Genomic DNA, 15,401 nt, shown 5'->3' on the forward strand with positions numbered 1-15,401 from the left:
TCAAGTACAAATGGGAACAAGGAGTGAAAACTGGTGCACTACACAACTGGGTGGATCTTTTGTTAGAGAGTGAAAAGAGCTAAAGAAACAGGAACGGGACATGGGAACATCCTTAGGTGCCAGGCTATGTAGTTTAAGAAAGAAGCTATGGCCAGAGTACACTTATGTACTGCTATGCAAGAGGGAAATAATCAGCCAAGAAAAAACAAGGGACAGAGAGTTAACTTCAGCTATAAAACAGGTGAACTGGATCATGTTGGGACAAATGACCTTATTTTATGATAGACGCATATATGTAAAATGCATTAAATATTACTTTGTGTGTATGAAATTTGGTTTGTTACAAAGAATACCCAGAAATATTCTAATTTCTAATTATCTGTACTTTTCTTTCATTTACAAGTCTTTTTAGTTGCATATGAATATGCAGTATTGGTTATCTGAAAGGATTATTTTACATTATCTTTAGAAATCATTGGTAGCTTCGTATTTAATTATGCTGCATCTAAAAAATGTAATTTTGACGTTAAAATCAATGTTTTTAGTCGTCTTACTAGCACTGATACTTGTGAAACACTCAAAACTGTGACTAGAATTATTTTTAGAGCACAGCAGGTTAGGTTAAATTTTGAGCTTTGAACTCTAGGGTCCTAGCTATTTCAGTAATCAGCAGCTCTGTAAGTGAAAAGGGGAGGCAGCTGTCAGTAGCTGCTGAGCAGTGGGAAGGCTCAAAGGGCGCGCCTCCATCCTACCACCAAAACAAAGTTGTAAGATCCTTTCTGTCCCCTCAGACTGCAGGCTGACTTTTTGTGACTTTCTTCGTGCTCAGATTCCTTGGATATCTACTTTCTCCTGGATAAAATGTGGTGTGGGAAGGAAGAAATGCTCCGTGTAATTGTAACCCAGGATGGGCTCTCTCCACCCCCTAGGGGAAATCCTACTCAGCCCATATGCCTCTAGGGACAACTCTTTCTGGGACACTATTTTTAACAGAATAGTAGCTGCAGCAAGAACAGACTAGAATATCACCAGTATATCATTTATTATAGAAATAAGAATTTTGAGACATCCAAGAAGGCCTGAACATCAAAACAATTTTTATTCTTTATATTTCTTATATAATTGATGAGTTGGAGAGTTTATTTCATTTTATTTCTAAAATAGACTATTCTTCCGTTTTGCTTTTGAAAAGAACAGGTATTTTATTGGTGTAGGTCTGACAATTCATTTTCACATTTCTTCCTGTCTTTCACTTGTACATTCGCAGAATTTATGTTTTAGGTTGCCATAAAGAAGAGCAAATAAGATCTTAGAGCTAGCTCTCCTCATTTTACAAATGAAACATCTGAAGCACGGAGAAGTTGTCCACCTTCCTCAAGGTCACAAACAGAAGGACTCTGCATCAGCACTGAGATAGCACCCATCTCAGCCGCCCTCAGCACTCTGAACCATACCTCCCTGCCTCTGAATCAACACTGCGAGAAGCAGTATGACAATCCAGGCAACAGGGGTTAACTTTAGTTTATATGTAGGACGCAAAGGGCACTTACCTCTTTTCATTTTTCTTGACAAATCTGAACATGATGTAAGGATTTAAAAGGCAGACAGATAACACAACAAAGATGAATTTGGTTGGCATAAACAATGATTCGAGTTGGTGTATACGTTATTAACCTCCGTGAAATCCAGACAAGTTAAAGGAGTTAATAGGTAAAAGAAGCCTAATTATTTTTTTAAGCATATAGTTGACAGGTATATTCAAATGTTACAAAGAGATGGGCAGCTACATTATGAACAATAAATAATTTTAAAATGACAGCCTTTTAACAATAGATTATTTCAATAGTTTATTTTGTTAATTACAGGGATATAGTCTCAGTAAATTCAAGTAATTAATTTTATAACAGCGAATGATAAGCTAGAGCTCGACAAGTTAACATACAGCATTATCTTGAAATTTCAAGGGAAAAAGTGATTGGTTAAAATTTCACCTTTTTGAACGAAACAATGTTGAAATAAACAAAGTTTGAATAGAAAACTGTACCTGGTTCTTTCATATTTCAAATGTAAAAGTCCTCCGATAGAGAAAAATTCAACTTTTCTGCATTTGTTTAAATGATATTACAGAAAAAGGCAACACTTGAATTTCAAAATGTAGCTCTTGAAAACATGTGATGTAAATTTAAGAAGAAATTAGCTTTTCCATATGGAAGAAAATCAATGATCAAATAAATTCAACATGATTACAGTGACAAAGCAAAAACACCTAGTCTAATATGATATTTTCAGTTCTTGTTTGGCACATATATTAATAAATTTTCAAAAATCAAACAATATAACACCAATATCTACTAAAACCAACAAGCACAATAAGATTCCTAAAGCACACTTAATTATTAACATCATAAAAACCTATGAATTCCCGTAAGAATTCCGTTATGAATTCTGTAACCTAGCATACCCTCTGTGCTGTGAAAACTGGTCCAAGCATGGTCTTTTTCAGGATTCCTTAGAATGTGTAAGTATTTTAAAGTTAACTCATGCTGAACCCTACAATTCCTTATTGAATTCGGTGGGTCTTCTGAACAGGCCTTCATCTCTGAGAACGTATGTATATATACACACACACACACACACACACACACACACACTCATCACAGTTTTGAGAAGAATGGAAGGCCTTCATACATGTCAGTTTTCAGTTTAATCCAATCATTAATTTTCTGCAGAGTTGTTTTTTCTTGACTTAATATTTTTGCAAGTTTTTTCATTTTTTCTTCATTTCTTTCTATGTACTTCAACCCTTCCAACTGCAGCTGGTCCAGCTTTTCATTTCGACTTTCATCTAGAGGTATGTTTTCACACATTACAGGATTGAATCTAAAATAGGTGTCAGGAGGTAACAGGCCATCAAGCATTATATGGACTTCTGTTAAAACAAACAAAGAGAGGATAGGGTGGATAAGAAAACTGAATTTTTCTGCAATGATCTAATTTTATCTTTATTTAAAATTATCTTCTTTTAGGGCAAATTACAAAGCCTTGCTTATTTCATCACTCCAGCTAATTAACAGTAGAAAGTAAGATATCCATAATAATGAGTGTAACTATAAAATAAAATACATCTCCCAGAATACTTCATATAATTCTGCTAAATTAGAATACTTGCTCCAGTGCTCTGTTCTCTCTGTTTTTGGTGACACTGAAACGCCTTTCTAACCTTTTTTAATTTTTTGGGATCATCTTTATTGAGGCATAATTTACAAGGTGTGATAAAAAAAATATGGTGAATGTTTAAATAAATAAAAAATTATTAAAAGACACACGCCATTAATCCTCCTCAAAATACTCCCCCTTGCTTCGAACACACTTATCCCATCATTCTTGCCACTTTCTGAAGCAGTTCTGGAAGTCCTCTTTCGTGAGTGTCTTTAGTTGCGCTGTCATGGCTGCCTCAATGTCCTGAATCATTTTGACTTTGGGGAAGAGCCAGAAGTCACATGTGCCAGATGTAGTGAATAAGGTGGATGAGGAAACACCGTACTGTTTTTTGACAGAAATTGTCATATACCAGAAGTGATGTGTGACATGGAGTGTTCTCATGATGGAGGATGATTTATGGCACACTTTAAAACACCCCTTCTCTCAACCATAGCTCATGTCCAACTGACTGCATCGAACAAGTTGAAACTTGTCACACAAATTTGACATGCCACTTCCTGTATGGAAGATCCCTACCTTTCCATCACATGTCACTCAGCAGCAACATTCACTGTATTTTTTGATCACACCGCTTACATACAAAATTCACCAATTTTAATCTGACAAGATTTGATAAATGTATACACTTATGTAACCACCGCAAAAATCACGACAGAATATTTCCATTACTCCAGAAAGTTCCTTCATGGCTCTTTATAGTTGGTCCACCCTTACCCATTGCATTTTTTAGAATTTCACATAAACAGAATCATAAGGATATAGCCCTTATGTCTAACTTTTACTTAGCAAAATGCTTTTCAAATTCATCCAAGTTGTAGTAGCATGTATGAATAGTTCCATCTTTTTTTCTGCTGAGTAGTATTCCATTGTACAACACAGCACAATTTGTTCTCTCTCGCTCTGGTTCTCTTCAGTTTTTAGTTATTAGGAATAATGCTGTTATAAACATTTGCACCTAAGTCTTTGTGGATATATGATTCCATTTCTCTTGGGTTAATACCCAGGGATAAAATTGCTGGATCATAAGATAGAAGTATGTCTATCTTTTTAAGAACCGTAACACTGTTTTCCAAACGGCTATACCATTTTGCATTCTACCCATTAGAGTTCTCACTACTCCACATCTTCACCAAAACTTGGTATTGTCAGTCTTAATTTTTGCCATTCTGGAGGACGTGTAGTGGTATCTTGTTGTTTTAATTTTCATTTCCCTAATGACTAATGATGTTGAGAAGTGTTTCATGTGCTTATTAGTCATTTGTATATCTTCTTCAATGGAGTATCTACTCAATTGTTTTGTCCATTTCTTTCGCTGAATTTGTTTTCTCCTTTACATATTCTTTATGTATATAATGTAAGAATTCTCTATATATTTTGGATCTGATTATATATTTGGTTCTGATAATGGGTCAGATACATGTTTCACTAACATTTTTATTTCAGTCTATAGCTTGTCTTTTTATTAAAAATGTCTTTTGAAGAGCAAAATTTGTAATTTGATGAAGTCTAATTTACCCATTTTTTCTTTTTTTTGGCTTACGCTTTTTTGTGTCCTATCTAAAAAATCTTTACCTAGCCCAAGGCCAGTAAGATTTTCTCCAGGGTATTCTTCTCGAAGTTTTATTATAGCTTTAGCTCTTAAATTTAGGTCCATGATCCATTTCAAGTAAATTTTTGTATATGGTGTGAAGGGTCAAGAATGGTAAGGGGACAATTAGATAACTATATTCAAAAAATTGAATAAATTTTTTTTAGTCAATTTGAGCAACTGTCCCAGTACTATTCATTGAAAAGAGTATCTTTTCCATACTAAGTTACCTTTGTCAAAAATCTGCTGAGCTTCTACAGATTAATTTCTGTACTCTCCATTATGTACCCATTGATTTATATGTCTATCCTTATTACATAGTCCCTTGCTTACTGTAGTTTCATAGTCTTGAAATCAAAACTTGTAAATCCCCCAACTTTGTTATTTTTCAAAATTGTTTTGGCTAATATAGGTCCTTCGCATAGCCATATAAATTCTTCATTAACCTAACATGAAGACAGTATTTCACGTTTCTCGAAAATTTCAAATGAGCCCATCATAGGGCTTGCACAAGATATATGTATAAGTATTAGTAAACTGGATAATTAAAGCTCTCTTTTTTTCTCAGAAGAGTGATTACAGTAAGGGTATTTTATTGCTTTGACAACAAAATTTTACACAGTGAAAAATCCAGTATATCAACTTTTCTTGGGTTATCATTTAACAGATAAAAGTCCTTAGTGGGGAGTTTAAGATACTCACATAGGTTAATGAGGTAGCTAATAACATGATTATATGGAAAAAATGAGGTTCAGAAGCAATAGCACTGTTAGGCAGTAACAACTCTTTTTTTAAATTTAGTAACTGATCTCATATAGGATTAAAAATAAAATAGTAAAATGAGATCTAGATCTCTAGGTCAAAACTAGAAATTCAACAAATACTCACCTACAAAGTGCTAGGCATTGAAGTTACCATAGTCAAATAGGTAAGTTCCTGCCTTATACTCTTGTAGGATAAAGAGATAATAAATAATTAAACAAGCAAATATGTTATAAACATATATATATTAAATATATAATTATATATATCAAATATTTAATTATATATTACATATATTATAAATGTATATATTTACACATAAATATATTATATACATATAATATATATATATATATATATATATATATATATATATATATATATATATTAATGTGTATGTGTGTGTATCTACAATGAGATAAATGCTCCAAGAAAACAACAACAAAGAAAGACACAGGATAAGGGGTCAGAGATGGTGAGGGAGTTGGAAAGTGGTCAGGAAAGGTCTCTCTGAGGAAATCACACGTGAGCAGACCTGAATGAAATAAGGGAGTGAATCAAGCATATATCTGGGAACAGAATTACAGAGAGAGAATATAGCAAGTGCACAGGCCCAGAGGCAGGAGACTTCTTAGCAAGTTTGAGGAACAGCAAGAATTAAAGTGTAGCTAGACACACTTTATACAGGGGATACATTCTGAGAAGGGGAGAAGAGATATATTCAAAGGCTACGTCTTATAGAGGATCCAAGATGGCAGAGGAGATAAACACTGTGTTTGCCTTCTCCTGTGACCATATTAAAATTAAAACTGAATTATAGAGCAATCAACCTGGAGAAACATCTGAAATCTAGTTGAACAGAAGTCCTGTAGCTAAGAATATAAAGGAGCAGCCATGTTGAGACTGGCTGAAAAGGTGGAGACATGAAACGGGCCGGCCCCATACCTATGTGTGGCAGCTGAGAATCAGGAGGGATCTCGGCAACAGAGGTTCCCCTGAAAAAGCAAGGGACCCCAGGCCCACACCAGGCTCCCCAGCCAGGAGGACCAATGCCAGGAGGAGGAGCCCCCACTATATCTGGCTATGAAGAACAGTGGGGACACTGACCATCTGGGTGGGAAAGAAACCTGCGGGAAACCCAGACATCCCTTTAAAGGGCCTACACACAGACTCACTCTCAGGCACTCACCCTGGGCTCCAGGGGAGGGGTACAGTGACTTGGAAGGAGTCAGAGACACAGAGAAAGAGACTGAGTTGTGGGGCTTCACGGTAAGGACTGGAGGGACAGTCGCCATTTTCCCTTGTAGAATCCTCCTGCCATGCAGCTGGGAGGTGGGTGCTATCTTTCCAGTGTTGAGCCTTCCCCCACATGGCCAAATTTGAATCTGCATTGGCCTGGTGAGCTCCACTCACTTCAACCTGGTGACTGCCTAAGAACCCGCCTCACCCATCTCGCATACCACATGAGGCTCTATCAGCAGCTGAACCATCTGGGAGCTGGCAGGTGGCAGCAGGCCTCAGGGTGTCCTGGGGTTTTTGCGAAGCTACCCCAGGACCAGAACTGATGGCAGCCCTCCTGAATTAGCAGCATGGCTTCTTCCAAGTGCCTCTAGGTCCAGCACAGGGAAAGACCAACTGCAAATTGCTTTATAGCTCCTACCAGGTAGTCTCCAGCTAGCCACAGGCTGTGGCTGACCTATGCCTATACTGGAGCCCCTCTCAAGAGGCCCTGGAGCCAACATATCTGAAGGTTGGCTTTAGAGCAATGAAGCGCAGGCACACCCAAAGGGTGGTCTCAGCAGGCACCAGAGCCCACTGGTAAGGACCGCTGCACAGCAGCCCAAAGCAGTGGACGTGGGAAAAACCCCATAGCCAGTCAGCCTGAGGGTCAATCCCACCCACTGACATGCCAAAAACAATCAACACTCAACTACAATAGGAGGGCACACACAACCCACACAAGAGATACTCCTGGAGCAGCTGGCACAGGTGACCAGGGAGACTGGGCCCCACAAGGAACCAACTACATGAGGCCACCTGGCCAGACTGTGGAGATACAGATTTACCTAATACACAGAAACAAACACAGAGAGGCAGCCAAAATGAGGAAACAAAGACATACATCCCAAATGGAAGAACAGAAGAAAACTCCAGGAAAAAAACTAACCAAAATGGAGGAAAGCATCCTACCAGATACAGAGTTCAAAACAATGATTATAAAGATGCTCATTGAACTTAGAAAAATAGATGAACTCAGTGAAAACTTCAACAAAGAAATAGTAAACACAAAAAAGGATAAAAATTCGTAAACAAGAATCAGAAATGACAAATACAATAACTGAAATGAAGAATACAATAGAAGGAATCATCATCAGACTAGAAGAAGTAGAGGATTGAATCAAAGATTTGGAATACAGGTAGCAGAAAACACCCAATAGAAAAAGGAGAGAGAAAAAAAAATCAAGAAAAATGCAGGTAAGTTTAAGACATCTCTGGGACAACATCAAGTGTAAAACCATTCCCACCACAGGGGTACCAGAAGGAAAAGAGAGAAAGCAAGGGGATGAGAATCTATTTGAAGAAATAACGACTGAAAACTTTCCTAACCTGGTGAAGGATACATACATACAAATCCATGAAGCACAGAGAGTCCCAAACAAGATGAATTCAAACATGCCCACACCAACACATATAATTAAAATGGCAAAAAGTTTAAAGACAAAGAGAGAATCCTAAAAGCAGTAAGACAAAGGCAACTAGTAACTTACAAGTGAGATGCCATAAGACTGTCAATTGATTTCTCAACAGAAACTTGGCAGGAAGGAAGAGACTGCCACAAAACAGTCAAAGTGATGAAAAGCAAGGACCTACAGGACTAATCTACCTAGCAAAGCTATCATTTAAAATTGAAAAAGAGATAAAGATCTTTCCAGACAAGAAAAAGCTAAAGGAGTTCATCACCATCAAACTAGCATTACTAGAAATGTTAAAGGGATTTCTTTAAGAAGAAGAAGGGGGGGAAGAGAACAAAAATATGAATAGTAAAATGTCAATAAATATGTATCTACCAATAATCACTTTAAATGTAAATAGAATAAATGCTCCAAACAAAAGACATAGGGTAGCTCAATGGATAACAAAACACGAGCCATAAACATGCTGTCTACAAGCAACCCACTTCAGACAGAAAGACACACAGAGATTGAAAGTAAAGGGATGGAAAAAGATATTTCACTCAAATGAAAATGAAAAAAAAAATAAAAAAAGGCTGAGCTTTCAATACTTATACTAGACAAAATAGACTTTAAAACAAAGACTATAATAACAGACAAAGAAGGACATTACATAATGATAAAAGAATCAAACCAACAAGAGAACAGACGCTTTTAAACACTTATGCAACCAACATAAGAGCACTTAAATATATGAAGCAAATATTGACCGACATAAAGGGACAGCTCGACAGTAACACAGTCATAGGAGGGGCCTTTCACACCCCACTGACACCAATGGACAGATCTCCCAGAGAGAAAATCACTAAGGAAACAGCAGCCTTAAATGATACACTAGACCACATTGATTTAATTAATATTTTTCAAGCATTTCATCCCAAAGCAGCAGTAAATACATTTTTTTTCAAGTGCACATGAAACATTTTCCAAAATAGACTATATGTTAGGTCGTAAAACAAGTCTCAATAAATTCAAGAAGACTGAAATCATATCAAGTGTTTTCTCTGACCTCAATGGTATGAAACTAGAAATCAATTACAAAAATAAAACTGAAAAACACACAAACACATGGAGGCTACATAACATGTTACTAAATAATGAATGGGTCAACAATGAGATCAAGGAAGAAATCAAAAGATATCTTGAAATAAATGAGAAGGAAAACACAATGACCCAAAATCTATGGGACACAATGAAAGTAGTCCTAGGAAGGTAATTCATAGCAATGCAGGTCTACCTCAAGAAACAAGAAAAATCTCAAACAAATAATCTAACCTTACATTTAAAGGAACTAGAAAAAGAATAGCAAATAAAGCCCAAAGTGAGTAGAAGGAAGGAAATAATAAACATCAGAGTGGAAATAAATGAAATACAGGCTAAAAGAAGCAATACAAAAAGCAATGAAACCAAGAGTTGGTTCTTTGAAAAGATAAACAAAACTGATCAACCTTTAATCAGTTTTTCTCATCAAGAAAAAAAGACCAAAATAAATAAAATCAGGAATGAAAGAGAAGTGACAACGGACACCACAGAAATACAAAGGATTACAAGAAAATATTACGAACAATTATATGCCAACAATTAGACAATCTGGAAGAAATGGATAAATTCCTAGAAACATACAATCTTCTAAGACAAAATAAAAAATGCACAGAAAATCTGAACCGACCGACTACTACTAACGAAATCGAATCAGTAATCAATAAGCTCCCAAAAGACAGGTGAATTTTACCAAACGAAGAATTAACAGATCCTTCTCAAACTATTCTAAAACATTCAAGGGAGGGAAAGTGCCCAAATGAGGCCACCACTACCCTGATTCCAAAGCCAGAGAAACATATTACAAAAAACGAAAACTACAAGCCGATATCTGTGATGAACATACATGCAAAAATCCTCAACAAAATACTAGCAAACCGAATTCAGCAATACATTAAAAACATCATACAGCATGATCAAGTGGGATTTATTCCTGGGATACAAGGTTGATTCAATATCCACAAATCAATGACGGTGATACACCATTTAAACAAAACGAAAGATAAAACCTCTGTAATCTCATCAACAGATGCAAAAAAAGAATTTGATAAAATCCAGCATCCATTTATAATAAAAACTCTCAGCAAAGCGGGAATAGAGGGAACATACCTCAACATAATAAAGGTCATATATGACAAACCCACAGAAACATAATAATCCATGGAGGAAAGTGAAAAGCGTTCTCCCTAAGATCAGGAACTAGACAACAATCCCACTTTTACCACATTTATTCAACATAATATTGAAATTCCTAGCCAAAGCAATCAGACAAGAAAAAGAAATAAAAGGCACCCAAATTGGAAAGAAGTAAAACTGTCATTATTTGCAGTTGACATTATACTATATAGAGAGAACCCTAAAGATTCCACCCAAAAGCTTAGAACTGATCAATGAATTCAGTAAAGACCTGTACTTGGAAAACTATAAGACACTGAAGAAACAAACTGAAGAAGATACAAATAAATGGAAGCATATACTGTGCTCATGGATAGGAAGAATAAACATCTTAAAATGTCCATACTACCCAAAGCAATGTATAGATTCAATGCAATCCCTATCAAAATACTGATGGCATTTTTCACAGAAGTAGAATAAATAATCTTAAAATTTATATGGAACCATAAAAAACTCCAAATAGCCACAAAGATCTTGAGAAAGAAAAACAAAATTGGAGGTATCACGCTACCTGATCTCAAACTATACAGCAAGGCTATAGATGTCAAAACAGCATGGTACTGGTATAAAAACAGACACATCGATCAATGGGACAGAGAATAGAGAGCCCAGAAATAAACCCACACCTATATGGTCATTTAATCTATAATAAAGAAGGCAAGAATATACAATAAGGTAAAGACATTCTATTCAACAAATGGTGCTGGGAAAACTGAACAGACACAGGCAAAAAATGAAAACGGACCATCTTCTTACACTATATATACGAATAAACTCAAAATGGATTAAAGACTTAAATGTAAGCCCCAAATCCATAAAACTTCTAGAAAAAAATATAGGCAGAACATTGTTTTTAGTAATATTTTTTCTGATCTACCTCCTCGGGCAAGGAAAACAAAAGAGAGAATAAACAAATGGGACTACATCTAACTAAAAAGTTTTTGCACAGCAAAGGAAACCACCAACAAAACGAATAGAGAGCCTATTGAATGGGTGAAGATATTTGTCAATGATACATCTGATATACCCAAAATTTATGAGGAACTCATACAACACCAAAAAAATAAACAAATTATAAAGTGGGCAGAGGATGTGAATAGACATTTCTCCAAAGAGGACATAGAGATGGCCAATAGACATATGAAAAGATGCTCAACGTCACTAATCATCAGAAAAATGCCAATTAAAACTACAATGAGATATCACCTCACACATGTCAGAAGAGCTATTATCAAAAAAAAATCAACGAACAACAAATGTTGGTAAGGATGTGAAAAAAAGGGAACCCTTGTGTACTGTTGGTGGGAATTCAAACTGGTGCAGCCACTATGGAAGATGGTTTGGAGGTTCCTCAAAAAATTAAAAATAGAACTACCTTATGAACCAGCAATCCCACTTCTGAGTATTTACCTGTAGAAATTCAAAACATTAATTTGGAAAGATATATGCACCCCTATGTTCACTGTGGTATTACTTACAATAGCAAAGATATGGAAGAAACCCAAGTGCCTATCAATAGACAATTAGATAAAGAAGATGTGGTACATATATACAATGGAATATTACTCTGCCATAATAAAGAATGAAATCTCACCATTTATGACAACTTGGATGGATGGAGTGAATATTATGCTAAGTGAAATATGTCACACTGAGAAAGACAAATACCATATGATCTCACTTATATATGGAATCTAAAGAATAAACTAAATGAACAAACAAAACAGAAACAGACTCATAGATACACATAACAAATTAATGGTTGCCAGAGCGGACGGATTTTGGGGAACCGGGTTAAAAAGGTAAAGGGATTAATAAATACGAATTGGTAGTTACAAAACAGTCACAGAGATGTAAAGTGCAGCACAGAGATTATAGTCAATAATGCTGCAACAACTATGTATAGTGCCAGCTGGGTACTAGACTAATGGGGGGGGGGGGTTACTGTATAAATTATATACATGTCTAACCATGTGTTGCACACCTGAAACTAATACAAAATAATATTGACTGTCAACTGTAACAAGAAAGTTAAGAAATAAATTAAAAAATAAAGGTTATATAACAAATAAATAAACCAAAGGCTATGTCTTAACAGGACTAATAAATTTCAGTGAATGAGACTTTTGGATTTTGTTCTAGGCATTATGGGAAGCTTAGAGGGTTCTGAGCAGGGTAATAGACATGGTTTTTGTTTTTAAAAAAATCACTTTAGTCTTTATGTGAGGACTAGATTATAAGGGTAGCAAGAGTAAAAGGCCATATTCTAATTCCAGTTTGCCTCCACATTACTAAATAATCTAATTCCATAGTACTCTAATTCTCTCACCGTTATGTATATATTTGAACCAACCTGACTCCTTTTCTTTTCCCTGTTGCTTAACTGGCTTAAGAGTCTCCAACTAGGCTTCTGTGCTAATCCAGCTTTAGATACTTCTCCAATTGTAAGTAGGCAAAGGCAGCACTAACTTCCGAAAGGAGAACAGTCTCTGTTCTAGGGTTACTTAGAAAAAATGGGTGAGGAGAAATGGAAATAACAGAAAACTTGTGCCCAGGTGTTTCCTAAGCCTATTATACAGACATAACATATTCTTTTGCAGGTAGCGTTAGCATATTCTACCAAAAGCTGCATTTTAGGAGGTAAAGAGCTCGAAGGTAGCAAACAACTCACCTTCTGTATCTGTAGCACTGTTGATAACATTCGACAGTTTGGTTTTCAAGCTTGTGTATGTCATAGTGTTTTTCACATCACTCTCAAAACGTCCAGTGCCTAGGGACACGATGCACTCTAAAGGGACATCTGGCCAAAGGCATTTACACTCATGCATTGCTAATGCTGATGGGTTATTCAGAAGCAAGCCTCCATCCTGCAAAATATAAGTCAAGAAAATAGAATACAGAACTCTTAGAAGTGAAATTCTATTTTATGAATATGAAAACAATTATATTTTAAACAGTTTGAAATTTACTCACAGGAAAAGCTGAACTACATAATAATAATAAATTCAACAACAAATTATTTAAAAACGAACAGTTCCTTCAAAGTAAATTTATATACTACAGCTGCAAAAAAAGTTATGCAAAAACTGGCCTCACTGGCCTTATTAAGCTTTTCTTTCCTATTATGAACTTCTTTGAGCTTCTTGGATTGCTTTGCATATTTTGCTCAAAACTACTGAAATGAACTGAATTACTTTTAAAAGATATATTATCCTTGTTTAGTGGTTAATATAGATTCTATATAAAACCTAACAAAACAATTGCAGTTCTACCAAACAATTAAAACAAGTTCATTCACAAGTCAAATATAACCAAATTAACTAATTTAAGCTGAAATTTTATTAACAATACAATTTAAAAGTATATTCATTATAATACAGATATAATCTAAACAAAGTAGGGAAACTTTGTATTCCTAAGTATTTACAATAATCAATATTATTTTGAAGAATTCAAAAGGAAGGGTAAAATATGCTGATAGAGCACTACCAAAACACAGGAGAAAAAAAGTAGATAACCAGTCTCATATCCCTGGGATAAACCTCCCTTGGGATTAGTGTATCCATTCAATTTTGGAAAGCTATAAACTGTTAGAAAATTGTTCCTTCTAACAAGCCAAAGTCTCTCTCCTTGTAACTTTTACCTGTTAATTCTAGATTTTGTACTTTGAAGTTACACAGAATTGGGCATCTCCTAATCCCACAGTCTAACCAGGAATTATTCGTGGTTTTCTGAATGAGCCCCATTCTCTAGCCTCATGCCTTGCATGTGTTGGCTCAACTACCCCCCTTGGCCCACAGTCCAGGAGTCATTCATTCTAGCAAGAACCTAACTGAAACAATCAAACATACTGAGTAGAAAACAGTCCATTTCTACTGGTAGATAAGACACTGCTGAATTATATACCAGTACATTAAAAAAGAATTTTGAAATAGCACCTTCCACAATGATAGGAAGAAAACTACCTTAAATTGTCATGCAATAATACACTTTAAATGAAGGTACCATAATTATAGTAATTCAAACATTCTTGGGTAAAGATATATAATCATTTCTTTTTTTAATGTATTAGTATGGTAAAATTATGGCAATCTAGGATCTTTGGCAAATGAACTGCTTTGTATAGCAGTTTTTAGAGCAGTTTGTGTGTATGTATAGGTGTGCATATGTGTGTGTGTGTGTGTCTGTTTAAATAAAACTCTTTCTGCAATACGTTATATACTTTTTTTTTAACTTTTATTTAAGTGTGTTTGTCCAGGACACATCAGCTCCAAATCAAGTAGTTGTTTCAATCTAGTTGTGGAGGGCACAGCTCACAGTGGCCCATGTGGGGATTGAACTAGCAACCTTGTCAAGAGCACCGCGCTCTAACCAAATTAGTTAACCGGCTGCCTCCAGCCATACTTTTTAAAAAAGAGTAATAGTATTTAAATTTTTTCTTGAGGATTCAGGATTGTGGGGGAGTAACACAGATTAGGACTACTAATACTTCTAATTCTAATCTCAGCTCTTCTTATTATTAGCTGTTTGGTTAATGTATCATGACTTTTAAAATAAAATCTGACCAGGTAATTTCTAAAGTCCATTCCAGTTCCAAAATTTTATGATTAGGTATTGGATTGAGTATAGACACACAACAATTTTAAATGGGCTCAATGACAATTCATTTTAGTACTGGCCCCAGAACTTTAAAAAGTTTTTGTTGACAACTTCCTTTTGAATAATTTGCAAGTTTCTGATAAAGGTAAAAAGAACTCGCAGCAACCCAACCTCTAGCGAGGTAATAATATGCCTGCCTTTTTACAAAATTAGTGAATCAAAAGGGTCAAAGAAACTTCTCCCAAGTGGTTTTCTTTCCTTGTGGAAAATCATCGACTCCCCAC

General features: G+C 35.5%; 1 protein-coding gene across 5 annotated transcripts in view; it reads right to left on the reverse strand.

The window, feature by feature from the left end:
- Positions 1 to 1,834: 1,834 nt before the first annotated feature.
- The window catches only part of PNPLA8 (patatin like domain 8, phospholipase A2), a 47,478-nt gene continuing 33,911 nt past the window's right edge, over positions 1,835 to 15,401 (reverse strand). For all 5 annotated transcript variants that reach the window (XM_074340542.2, XM_019710238.3, XM_074340543.2 and 2 more), the window contains exons 9-10: positions 13,190 to 13,385; positions 1,835 to 2,929 (exon numbers count right to left, since the gene is read on the reverse strand). In XM_074340542.2, the coding sequence (XP_074196643.1) occupies positions 2,655 to 2,929; positions 13,190 to 13,385 (471 nt within the window). In that variant the 3' untranslated portion in view covers positions 1,835 to 2,654. The remainder of the gene's footprint in view (positions 2,930 to 13,189; positions 13,386 to 15,401) is intronic.

The sequence above is a fragment of the Rhinolophus sinicus genome, chromosome 4, assembly GCF_057876585.1.
Source record: "Rhinolophus sinicus isolate RSI-liver-muscle chromosome 4, RSI-T2T, whole genome shotgun sequence".
Classification (NCBI taxonomy): domain Eukaryota; kingdom Metazoa; phylum Chordata; class Mammalia; order Chiroptera; family Rhinolophidae; genus Rhinolophus; species Rhinolophus sinicus.